At 38.7% G+C, this 13,439-nt stretch overlaps 1 protein-coding gene across 1 annotated transcript in view; it reads right to left on the reverse strand.

Moving 5' to 3' along the window:
- Window positions 1–233: 233 nt before the first annotated feature.
- Window positions 234–13,439, reverse strand: part of LOC103567325 (serine protease 52-like) — a 64,671-nt gene continuing 51,465 nt past the window's right edge. Inside the window, exons 5-7 of the mRNA XM_070607542.1 lie at window positions 5,262–5,382; window positions 2,293–2,343; window positions 234–423 (exon numbers count right to left, since the gene is read on the reverse strand). Of these exons, the coding sequence (XP_070463643.1) occupies window positions 5,353–5,382 (30 nt within the window). The 3' untranslated portion in view covers window positions 234–423; window positions 2,293–2,343; window positions 5,262–5,352. The remainder of the gene's footprint in view (window positions 424–2,292; window positions 2,344–5,261; window positions 5,383–13,439) is intronic.

Consider the following 13,439-nt stretch of genomic DNA (forward strand, 5'->3'; position numbering starts at 1 on the left):
TTGAGGAATAAAGCTATGTCCTCTTCCCTTCTACATTTGAAACTTAACTCCTGGCTTGCTACAGCCCCCAGTAGAGAAGTAGCCCACTCAAACTGTCCATCCTGACCTGGGCACTGTCTGATCTTCTGAACCTAAAATTGATGTGCACAGCAGCTATTTGTTGTGAAGTGGAAATGGAGTGCACGAGATTAGGCTCAGCAGATTTAGAAGGCATGAATAAACTGCAAGACAGGTGGCTTAGAGTCACATGATACTTTAATTTTTTCACCCCTTTTCCTTCAGTCCGCACTTTTGACCTCATGGGTAGTTTCCTGTAGCCAGGAAAGAGGAAACTGTGGGCTTGGTTTACAGACAGATCTTCACCCTAGGCTGGCTGTAGCCAGAAGGGGACAGTTGCTGCATTGTAGCACCACTTGGTTTGCCCTGAATGACAGTGGAGAGAAAATTCTCCCGTGAGCAGAAATTTGAGTGGTACATTTTGGTTATCTAACTGATATGGAAGGAGGTATGCATTTATGCTGATTCATGGGCTGACAGGGAATAGGAAAGAAGAAAATGGACAGATTGGTAACAGTGAAGTCCAGGGGAAAATGAAATGGAGAAATAATTTGGATTGGGCACACATGTGAAAGTACTTGTGTTCCACATAAATATATGCCAGAAACCATCCATTTTGGAGTCAATAAGCGAGTGGTAAGATTCCGCACCCTGTGGATGTCAGTCTCTTTCCCCAAAGAACTGGGTGCTTGCTCAGTGGGCTCATGAACAAAGTGACCACATGGTAAGAATGGAAGCTATGTATGAACTCGGAAACATAGGCTCACCAAGACTGATATGGCTATCCCCAGCACTGAGTAGCCAAAGATGAATGCCCCAAATGGTCCTCTTCACCCATGGTAGGATATGCGTATAGAGGGGTGGAGGGAACCAGCCAGTCATCCAGGGCATGTTAATGATATTGCACCCTTTCTATCATGGAGATCATTATGAGTTGTGCTCATAGGGTGGGCACATATTCCAGATGTGAATTTGCATCACTATTCATAGAGCTCCTTTAACCACCCCAGGTGTGGAATTACAGTATGCCTTATCCATTGTTATGGCATAACACTCCACAACAACACCTCTAATCAGAGAACACATTTTATAGTGAAGGAAGTGTTGAAATGGGCTTCTGGTCATAGAATTCACTGGTCTCGTCACATTCCCCATCACTCAGAAGCAGTTGGCTTGACAGAACTGTGGAATGGCCTACTTACTGAAGGCTTGGTTACTACATCAGCTGGGTGGCAATGCCATATAAAGATGAGATGCTGTTATACATGGTGTAGTATATGATCCATTATTTGGTACTGTCTTCCCTTGAACCAGAATGTACAGGTCCAGGAACCAAGATATGGAAGCGGGAGTGATCTATCTCATTGTAACACCAAATAATGCATTGGGGAAATTTTTGCTTCATATTGCCGAGACTTAAGACTCAATAGGCTGAAGCTTCTAGTGCTCAAGGGATCAATGCTTCCATTATGAAACAGATTCATGATTCCTTTTAAATTTGAAGTAGAAACTCTCCCTTGGACATTTTTGGCTCCTCGTGTTGATGAATAAATAGACAGATAAGGGAGTTACTCTATTGACTGAGATGAATGATCTTACCTCCCAAGGGGAAACAGTGGGACAAAGGATTATTTATGGACCCCAGGACCCAACAGGAATAAAGGTTTGGATCACCCAGCAGGCAAAGAACTGAGTTGCTCACAGAGAGAAAGGGGACAGGAAATGGATGGGAAAAGAAGTAAACCGTGTTATCAACTTAGGTCTCAGGCTATGTTTTAGGTACACTAATTGTCATCTTTCCCCTCCATTTTACCCCACTACTTTACATAAAAATTGGTGGTGGTAGCTCACGTTTTGCTAGGAATGTGTCCAAATTGACATATGACAGATTTGTTAATGGGAATTTATGTGTAACCTGTGCTGGGGACACAAATTTTTTACCCAGACAAAAGGTAAAGCTGGATGTGGATGTTGAAAGACAAAGAGGTAGTGTTATGGACTGCATGTTTCTGTCCCCCCAAAATTCATAAGCTGAAACCCCAACCCCCAATGGGATGGAATTAGGAGTGGGGGCGGTCTTTGGGAGGTAATTAGGTTTAGATGAAGCTCTGAGGGTGGAGCTCCCTTGATGGGATTAGTGTTCTTATAAAAGGGAAAGAGAAAGGAGCTCTCTCTCCACCATGTGAGTACACAGCAAGAAGGCAGCTGTCCACAAACCAGGAAGCAGAATCTCACCAGACGCTGGATCTGTTGGCGCCTTGATCTTGGACTTCTCAGCCTCCAGAACTGCGAGAAACAAATGTTTGCTGTTTAAGCCACCCAGTCTTTGGCACTTTTGTTATGCAGCTCAAACTAACTAAGAGAAGTAGCCTGTGCTGATATCTTTTTGTTCCTCCAGATCCAGACTCAACCTTTCTCTATCTTGCTCTGTGTCCTGGGAGTCCTGAATGGACTGTAACAATAGGTTTCCTTGCTCTCTTGTTTTAATTTGCGTCTGGGCAACAGGAGGCACTAGTAGGAGATTGGGCGGGGTGGGGGTGGGGGGTGATGAGTAAAGGTCAAGGTATTTGTTCTCCCTGCAGGTCCCTGTGGGTTGGCTGTGTATGAGTGGTAACAGCGCTGTGCCCTTGCTGATTATGGCCTACAACAGTGTCTTTTGGGGGTTTTCCTAAACCCTGTTCACTTTGTAAATATTCCCTATATGAACCTCTCCTTAATTATCTAGTCTAAGTGTGCCATCTGTTTCCTGGCAAGACCTTCACAGACAGAAATAGGGAAGTGAACTTTCTTCCGTAATTCATTCCAAAAATTATTATAAGAAGATGCTCTTGTCCTCGGTTCATGTTAATTAAGTAAAAATGTTTTTCAAATACTATACTTCAATACGTAAAACCACAGGGTTTTAGAACTGGAAGAAGTTTTATGGATGATTTAGATGACTGCCCTCATTTTATAGGTCAGGAAGCTGAGGACTCAAGAGGCAACTTTTGCACTGCTGGAACGTGCCACAAATTCACTTACATATCAGAAAGAGATCTTTTCCCTATGGTTTTCAGATCACTGGTCCTGGTCCTGCCTTCTGGGGCCACCAGGGAAGTCTGACCCTCTTTCTTAGGAGATAGATACATGGGATATTTGAAGATAGAGTTCACTCTCCCTAAATCATCTTTTCTAAGCTAAATAGCTTTCTACATTCCTCCTAAAACCCTGATTCACACCTGCTGACCACCCCTAGATGCCCCAGGTCCTGAAACAAAGGTCAGCTGTCTAAGATTGTGCTGCCCAACATGGTACCCACTAGACACAAGTGGCTATTTAAATTAAATTAATTAAAATTAAATATAACTAAAAATCTAACTCCTCAGTTGCACTATCTACATTTCAAATACTCAATAGCTACAAATCGCTAGTGGCTACCATATTGGATAGTCCAGATTTAGAACATTTCCATTATCACAGGAAGTTCTATTGGACAGCACTAGTCTAAGAAGAGAGTTTGATGGGACTTGTATGTCCTTTGATCTTTATGATTTCCTTTTACTAATGCAGTCAAGTCATCTTGTTGGCCCATAGGATCAATAAAAGCTTAAGTATTTTTCATATGAACTACCTTCAAGTCAGGGCTCTCCATTCATATTCTTATACCCTTGCTCTATTATTATCATTTTAACCCTGGTTATAGGAATTGACATTCATTCTTTGTTGATTTTTGTTTTGTTTATTTAGGCCCTGCACTTCAGTTTGTTAAAATAATTTAATTCAGACTCTGATCTGAAATATTGTTTCCCTCTCACTTTTGTGTCATGTATATGCTTCATTAGCATGTCCTCAACGTCTTCCTGAGAGTCATTATGCAAAACAGTGAGCTGGGCAGTTCATTTAGAAAGACATGTCACTTGTTTAAGGTCTTAGAGCATCTTTGCTAATTGGCATGACTTGTCACTCTGTTGCCACTCCTGACCCTCCCTCCCCCCATCTCGAGTAAAAATTGCGATAGGCGTCATGCTTTTTCCTGTTGAGCCCAGATACACCTTCAGAATTCTTCCCCACAAAGGACTTTGGGCAGCCACTGGCAGCCAATCAGACTTGGTTTTCCAGGTGAAACCCCTTTTCTTCCAGGTAGACACAGAATTTTTAACTAATGCATTGGATAGAATGCCTCAACCAGTTGTAAGTTCACCTAAGAGAACAATCATACAAACGCATACCATTATTTTAGCCATACATGATGATCAGAGAATGGGGCAAAAGCTTTGCTGAAATCTAGAAATACCATAGAAGCTGATGGAGAGATCAACTAGAGTCAGACAGACCTGAGTGAAAACACTGGACCCTCCTTTCATAGGTTGAATGACCTCAAAAAGTCACATGATCTCTCTGTGACTCAGTTTCTTGAAGTGTAAAATGGTGATGATAATTCCTATGTTGCAGAATTGTTGGGAAGATTAAATATGTATTTATACACATGTAAAGGTCATTCTCTAGAAATTTATAAATTATTCAAACAAACTAACAATGTTTGGAAAAGGTCTCTAATCATTCTGGGACTCTGGTGGATTCACGAAAGTAAGCGAGATTAAATATCTTTTCAGATAATCTCCTTTTCATAAGGGGACTCAGCAACAGCATCTACCATGTAGGCAGCACATACATGTCTCAGGCTCTGTATCAAGTGTATATACAATCTATAACATAGATTATATATAGTATACATATTATGTTAAATACAACTGTATGAATATGTCACACGTATGTATAATATATATTATATATACACTTATATAAATATATATACATAATACACAATTTATTATTTGATGAATGATCGGTGACCTTTTCCAAACATTATTAGTTTGCTTGAACAGTTTATAAAATTTCCAGGAAATGATCCTTTTTTCACTGTATGTTGATTCCAAGATGCCCTTTCTGTCCCTAAAAGTCCAAATATTTCCATCTGGGATCAGTCTACAGGCTCATGGCAATGTGTTCTGAGTTCCCAGGATGCTGGGACAAAGAGCTTGTCTTCCCTAACGTCAGCAGTGGCCATGGGACAGAACTTCCTGCACCGGCAGTTTACTTACCCTGTGCATTTTCATGCAGGAAGACACCCCCAGGGGCCTACTCTTTCCTTGCTGCAGAGCTGTTCTGCTACTGAGTGGCCTCCTTGGAGGCAGAAGTAAATTGAACTGAGGCTGTTTGATCACCTGTAAAATTCACTCGTACATCAGAGAGTTTCTTCCACGACATTAAGATCGTCTTCTCATTGCTCTTTTATTCATTCAAGTATTCATTCATTCATTCCTTCATTTGCTCATTTTGGAGGAACTGAAAAAAGACAAGAAGAAGGATATATTTTTATAACAACTTCTTATAGCTGACCATTATGATGAGGACTCTGGGCATGAAGACTGGTGATGCCAACAAAGTGGGTTTCTGTCTTTTTGAGCATCCGCAATTGATCTTAGCACCCTGATTGCATGAGGCTGTTACCTTTTTTTTTTTTTTCCTTTTTTTCATCTTTTCAGCCATCTTACAGGGTCACATCCTGGGACCCCTTTGGGGCCTTTGATTTTTATTGTTGATGCTTTTCTTAAAATTGCAGTTACCTTACTGTGGATTTCATTTTTTTTCTAAAAAGGATATATTGAAAAAAAAAAGATATATTGAGATGTAATTGACGTACAAAAAACTATACATATTTAAAATACAGAATTTGATAAATTTTTGATGTATGTATATAGCCATCAAACCATCACCACAATCAAGATAATAAATATATCCTTTAAGCCAAAAGTATGCCATGCCTCTTTATAATCCCTCATTTCTGGGCCTCCTCTTCCCACCCCATTTCCTCCCCCAATCCAGCCCTGAGGCAATCTGCTCTCTGTCCTTATAGATTGGTTTTTTTCTAAAATTGCATATAACTGGACTCATACAGTGTTTACTCTCTCTCTGTGTTTCCTTTTCTTCTTACACTCAGCATGATTATATTGCGATTCTCCACGCTGTGGCGTGTCTCATTGACTCGTTCCTTTTTATTCTAGGTGGTGTTTCATTGTTGGATATACCAAAATGTATTTATTCATTCATCTGTTGGTGGACATTTGGATTGTTTTGTTTGTGCCCATAACACAGAAAACTCCTATGGAATTCATGTACACGTCTCTTCATGGACACATGCTTTCATTTCTCTTGGGTAAATATCTAGGCATAAAATGGCTAGGTCATATGATAGGTGCATGTTTAAATTTTTAAGAAGCTGACACTGTTTTTCAAAGTGGTTGTAACAGTTTACATTACCACCAGCAGTATATGATATTTCCAGTTCCTCCACATCCTTACCAACACTTGGCACTGCCAGTCTTTTTGATTTTAGACATTACAATAAGTGTGCAGTGGTATCTCACTGTGGTTTTAATTTGCATTTCCCTAACAACAAATGACCTTGAGCACCTTTTCATGGGTTTATTTGCCGTCTAGGCATCTTCTTTGGTGACATGTCTGTACAAGTCTTTTGCCCATTTTTTGTTAGATTGCTATCATAATATTCTTCAGTATTATGTTTGGGTTCCTTTCTCTTAATTATTTGTGTATTTATTATAATTTTCTGTTTGTGATTACCATGAGGTTTATACATAATAACCTACATATATAGCAATCTATATTGAGTTCACGGTTTCTTTGACCTCTTTCTAAATGTTCTATTCTTTTACTCCCCTCCTGCCACATTTTACGTTTTTGATATCATATCTAACCTCTTTTTGGGAGTGTGTATATACATTATCCTCTTATCATTGAAACAGGTAATTTTAGTACTTTTGTCTTTTTTTTTTTTTTTTTAAAGATTTTATTTTTCCTTTTTCTCCCCAAAGCCCCCCGGTACACAGTTGTATATTCTTCATTGTGGGTCCTTCTAGTTGTGGCATGTGGGATGCTGCCTCAGCGTGGTCTGACGAGCAGTGCCATGTCCGCGCCCAGGATTCGAACCAACGAAACACTGGGCCGCCTGCAGCGGAGCGCGCGAACTCAACCACTCGGCCACGGGGCCAGCCCCAAGTACTTTTGTCTTTTGACCTTCATATTATCTTCATAGGTGGTTGATCTGCTACCTTTACTGTATTCTTGCTTTTACCACTGATTTTATTGCCTTTTTTTTTTTTTTGGATAATTTTCTTATTCCTATTTGTGGTCTTCTCTTTCCCACTTAAATAAGTCCCTTTAGCATTTCTTGTATAACTTGGTGATAAACTCTAATTTTTGCTTGTCTGGGAAACTCTTTCTCTCTCCTTCCATTCTAAATGATAACCATGTTGGGTTGAGTATTCTTGGCTGTAGGTTATTTCCTTTCGGCACTTTGAATATATTGTGCCACTCCCCTCTAGCCTGTAAGGTTTCTGCTGAGAGGTCAGTTGGTAGCCTTATGGGGTTTCCTTTTATGTAGCTTAGTACTTTTCTCTTGCACCTTTTAGGATTATCTCTCTATCTGTAATTCTTAACATTTTAATTATAATGTATCTTGGTGTGGGCCTCTTTGGGCTTATCTTGTTTGGTGCTCTCTGTGCTTCCTGTACCTCTATGTCTGTTTCCTTCCTCAGGTTGAGGAAGTTTTCAGCTATTATTTCTTCAAATACGTTCTCTGTCCCCTTGTCTCTATTTTATCCTACTGAGACACCTATAATACGAATGTTAGTGTGCTGGATGTTATCCCAGAGGTCCCTTAGACTGTTCTCGTTCTTTTTAATTCTTTTTTCTTTTGTCTGTTCAGCTTGGGTGATTTCCTTTAGTCTTTCATTCAGCTCACTGATCTGTTCTTCTACTCTGCTATTGAGTCCCCCAAGTGAATTTTTCATTTCCAGTATTGTATTGTTCATTTCTGATTTTTAAAAAATATTTTCCAGCTCTTTGTTGACAATATCACTGAGTTCATCCATTCATCTCCCAAGGTCAGTGAGCATCCTTATGACATTTTGTTTGAACTCTTTGTCAGGTAGATTGTTTATTTATGTTTGATTTAGTTCTTTTTCTGGCGTATTGTCCTGTTCCTTTGCTTGGAACATATTCCTTTACCTCCTAATTTTGCCTCTTTCTCCGTGCTTATATCTGTGTATTAGGTGGGTCAGCTGTGTCTCTCGATCTTGGAGATGTGGTCTTATGTAAGAGATGCCTTGTGAGGCCCAGCAGTGTGCTTCCCTCTTGTCACCAGTTCCAAATGTTCCAAGAGTGACCCCTGTGTGGGCTATGTGTGTCCTGAAGCAGACAGAGTCACCTCACTGAGGAGGCCCCAACACACTTCACCAATGCCACACACACTCCACTCGCTCATCATACATGCCCTGCCCTGCAGAGGCAGACCCACTCATCTGCCTGCAGAAAATCCAGGCTCTCATCTGTGCAGACCCACAAGTTACCCGAGGGCTTGCTGTTGGGTGGGACAAGTCCCTAGGGCAGGCTGCCTGCTCTGGCTGAACTAAATTAAATTGGCACTCTAGTGGGTGGGGCAGACCCTGGGCTAACAGGTCAGGAGGAGAACTCCAACGGCATCTACCAGCATCTGTGTCAGCACACCTGTACTAGGTCACAATAATGGCTGCCACCAATGTCTTAGTCCCTGGAGAGGTCTCACCTCTCACTGAGATGCAGCCAAAGCCTATCAGATGAGTCTCTTTTCAACAAAGGATTGTGCACCTTTCTTTCTGGTGATTTTAGGTTGCTTTCCAAAATAGGTGAATTTGTGTGTGGGCCCTTTAAGAGCTGGCTTTTTTCTCCTTATGTCCCATAGCTTTTCTAGGGGTATTTCCTGTTGTAGTTAACAGCCAGAAAAGCCAGATATTATGAGACTTGTCTCAGTTGTGCTGAGTCCAAAGGAAGCTTATAGCAGTAATGCTCCCCTGGTCAAGTCCCCCACTCCTTCAGGGAAGGCTTCATACCTTAGGATTGCTCCCAGCCAGCCATGAAGCTCTGTGGCTTGTGAAGGTGGCTTTTTTTCTCTCCAGAAAGGAATTTCTGCCTCTTCCACCTCAGTCAGGACCGTCCTTTGTTGTGAGGGTTCCTTTTATCCAGTTTTCAGTTCTCTCTCAGGGGTAATTGTTCCAAATTGTAAATTGATTGCATCTGTGGGAAGAGGTGACTTCAGAGTCTGCCTACACCACCATCTTGACACCAGTCTCCTGTTATCTTAATATTGAGTTTTGAGAGTCCTTTATATATTGTAGATACAAGTCCTTTATCAGGTATCTATTTTGCAAAGTCTGTAGTTTGTCTTTTCATTCTCTTAACAGGGTCTTTCAAAGACAGAAATTCTTAATTTCAATGCAGTCCAATTTATCAGGTTTTTACTATATGGATTGTGCTTTTCATTTTATATCTAGGATATCTTTGCCTTAGATTAAAAGTTTTATAGTTTAAGGTTTTACATTTTGGCCTATGGTCCATCTTGAGTTGATTTTTGTATGTGGCATAAAGTATAAATTGAAGTTCTTTTTTTGCATTTGGATATTCAATTGTTCCAACACCATTTGCTGAAAAAATAATCCTTTCTTAAAGAATTGAATTTGCACGTTTGTTGAAAATCTATTGTCTATATACATATGGATCTATTTCTGGACAATTTATTCTGTTTTATTGATCTGTCTATCTTTATGCCAATGTTACACTATCTTTATTACTATAGATTACTAGATAAGTCTTAAAATCATGCAGTGTGTGAATAGTAAAATTTAATGAAAGTTCAGAAGTTAAAGTCCTCCTCTGGTTTCAAGTAAGGTACTTCAATGGTCATTTTCCATCATTTAGCACAAATAGTCCCTAAATTTCTCTAAAGTTTGATTTTGTTCTTTATTTTAAGGGGAAAAAAGTGCTGTGAACAGTTGGAACATAAGTTCTCTGGTCCTGACAAGTTCACTTGAAACCATTGTACAGGAATTGAACTTTTGAAGCCACCTTTGAAGGGTCCTTGAGGCCCCAAGACAGTGAGCTGCTAGAAGCCCTGGGAGGAAGACTGAAGTGGGCTTCTGGGAGGAGATGTGGGAAGGATCTGCATACAAACTGGGTGTGATACAACTGGTTTTAAGCCTCTCTCTGGAAACTTGAGCTTTAATAGGAAACATCTTCATTTTATAGCAACTTTATAGAGTATTAAATCACTTCATAACCTTTAGTAAAATCAGGCAGTGTAGGTTCTCCAACTTGGTTCTCTTTTAAAGTTGCTTTTGGTTATCCTGCATCCTTTGCGCTTCCATATGAATTTTACAATCAGCTTGTCAAGCTAAAGAAAAAAGAATTCTGCTGAGATTTCAACTGAGATTGCATTAAATCAGAACACCAATTTGGGGAGAATTTACAGCTTAAAAATATTATGTCTTCCAACCCATGAACTTGATATAACTCAATTAAATTAATTAATTAATTAAATTTCTCCTAATAATGTTTTGTAGTCTCCAGTGTATAGGTCTTGCACATATTTTTTTAGATTTATCCCTAAGTATTTCATATTTTTATGGAGTTGTTATAGTGGGTATTTTTGTTTTTATTTTTTGGGGGAAGATTGGCCCTAAGCTAACATCTGTTGTCAATCGTTCTCTTTTGGCTTGAGGAAGACTTTCGCTGAGCTAACATCTATGCCAATCTTCCTCTACTTTATGTGGGTTGCTGACATAGCCTGGCTTGACCAGCAGTGCTAGGTCCATGCCTGGGATCTGAACCTGTGAACACCAGGCTACAGAAGAGAAGCATGCAGACTTAACCACTACACCACTGGGCCAGCCCAGAGTATTGTTTTTTAAATTTCACTCTCCAATCATTCATTGCCAATTTGTACAAAAACAGTTGATTTTTTCACCTTGATCCTGTATACTGCCACCTTGCTAAACTCGTTACTCTAATCTCTTTTTTGTGGTTTCCATAGGATTTCCTACATAGATGACCACGGCACCTGCGAATAGAGACAGTCTTACTTCTTTGTTTCCAATTTACGTGCCTCCGACTCCCACACCTTATTTAGAACTCCATCTCGAGTCCAATGTTGAATGGAAGTGGTAAGAGTAGATGTCCTTGTCTTGTTCCTGATCTTAGGGAGAAAGCATTCAGTCCTTCACAATTAATATGATATCAGCTGTAGATACTTCCTAGAAGCTCTTTTTCAAGTTTATTCCTAGTTTGTGGAAAGTTTTTATCAGGAATGAATGTTGGATTTTGTCAAATGCTTTTTTGGAACTAGGAGATGATCATATGGATGTTCTTTATTAGTCTGTAAATGCGGTGAGTTACATTGATTGATTTTTGACTTGTTAAATCAACCTTGTATTCCTGGGATAAATCTACTTGGTTATGATACAGTATTCTTTTATATAATGTTAGATTTGATTTGTCAAAATTTTCTTAAGAATTTTTGCATCTATGTTTATGAGGCATGTGGATCTGTAGTTTTCTTGTTATGTCTTGGTGTGATTTTGGTATCAGGGTAATTATGTCCTCGTAGAATCACTTGGGAGGTATCCCCTCTTCTTCAATTTTCTGGAAAAGTTCGTTAGAATTGGTATTAGTTTTTCTTTAAATGTTTCATAGAATTTGCCAGTGAAACCATCTAGGTCTTTAGTTTTCTCTGTGAGTGGGTTTTTAATTGCAAATTCAATTTGTTTAATACATATTGGGCTATTTAGATTAACTATTTCTTCCTGAGTAAGCTTTGGTAGTTTTTGCTTTTCATGGAGTTTGCCCATTTCATCTAAGTCATCAAATTTATTGATATACATTCCTTTATCTTTTTAATGACCATAGAATCTCTAGTGATGTTACTTCTCTCATGCCTGATATTGGTAATTTGTTTCTTCTCTCTTTTTTCCTAATCAGTCTTCCTACCTATCAATTTTATTGATCTTCTGAATGAACAATGTTTGGTTTCATTGATTTTTCTCTATGTTATATTTCCTATAAAATTGTTTTCTACTTTGATCTTTATTATTTGTTTATTCTGCTTACTTTAGCCTTACTTTTCTTTTCATTTTACTTGTTTCTAGTTGGAAGTTATGATTACTGGTTTGTGACTGTTTTTTCTTTCATAATATAGATATCTATGTTATATAGATACCTATAATAGTACTATAAATTTCCTTCTACTACCTTTGTGGCACCCCACAGATTTGGATATGCTGTGTTTTCACTTTCACTTAGTTCAAAATACTTTTTAATTTTCTTTTTGATTTATGGGTTATTTAGAAGTGTGTCATTTAGTTTCCAAATATTTGGATATTTTCTAGAGATCTGTTATCAATTTCTAATTTAATTCCATTGTTTAAAAAAAACTTGCTTTATATATGTTGAATTTTGAATTTATTGAGATTTCTTTTATGGCCCAGAATATGGTCTATTGTAAATCTTTCAAGTGCACTTGAGAAGAATGTATATTTTGCTTTTGTTGGATGGAATGTTCTATAATTGTCAATTAGGTTGAGTTGATTGTGTTGTTTAAGTTTTCCATATCCTTACTGATATTCTCCCTACTTGTTTTATCAATTATTGAGAGCAGTGTTGAAATATCCATCTGTAATTGTGGATTTGTCTATTTCTCCTTGAAGTTTTGCTTCATGTATATGAAACTCCTGTACTAGGAGAAGAACATGTAAGATTCTCACATCCTTGTGATGAACTGATCCTTTTATCATGATAAAAAGAACCTCTTTATCCCTGGTAATATTTTCTGTTCTGCAATGCACTTTGTCTTGTATTAATACAGTCATTCCAGCTTTATTTAGATTAATGTTCACAGGATATATAATTTTCAATCCTTTTATTTAAATCAATTTGTATCTTTATATTTAAAGTGAGTTTGTATTGTGGGAGATCAGAATTGGTCACCCCAAAATGTGTCTCTTTGGCTTGACTATTTTTAAGAACAAAAGACTCTGAAAGAAACTTTGACTTTCCCCTTGACTCCTAAGAGAATTTAAAATAGAAGGACCTGTTCCGGGAAGGAGCTAATGCCATAAGACGACTGTAATGTAATGTAAGTGTGTCTCTCAGGTCACGTTGTCTATAGTTGGCCTATTTACATTTCTGTCTCCAGGTAAATTGCCTTCCACCCCCTTGAAGTCCCAGACCACTACCCCTAACATCCTCCTTTGTCTTTAGTTGAAGATGGTATTTAAGATGAGAGTCTCTGTCATTTTGGTGAGTTACTTAGTTTTCCTGAGTCTCTCCCACGTATACGTGTTATAAATCTTTGTTTGATTTTTTCCTCTTGTTCTGTCTGATGTCAATTTAATTCATAGCCCAGGCAGAAGGACCTAGAGTGGATAGAGGAAATGTTCTTCCTCTCCTACAATATGCAGCGTATAGTTGAGTTGTGTTTTTTAAGCTAATCTATCTCTGACTTTAATTGAGGTGTT

This window comes from Equus przewalskii, chromosome 2, assembly GCF_037783145.1.
Source record: "Equus przewalskii isolate Varuska chromosome 2, EquPr2, whole genome shotgun sequence".
In the NCBI taxonomy this organism is placed as follows: domain Eukaryota; kingdom Metazoa; phylum Chordata; class Mammalia; order Perissodactyla; family Equidae; genus Equus; species Equus przewalskii.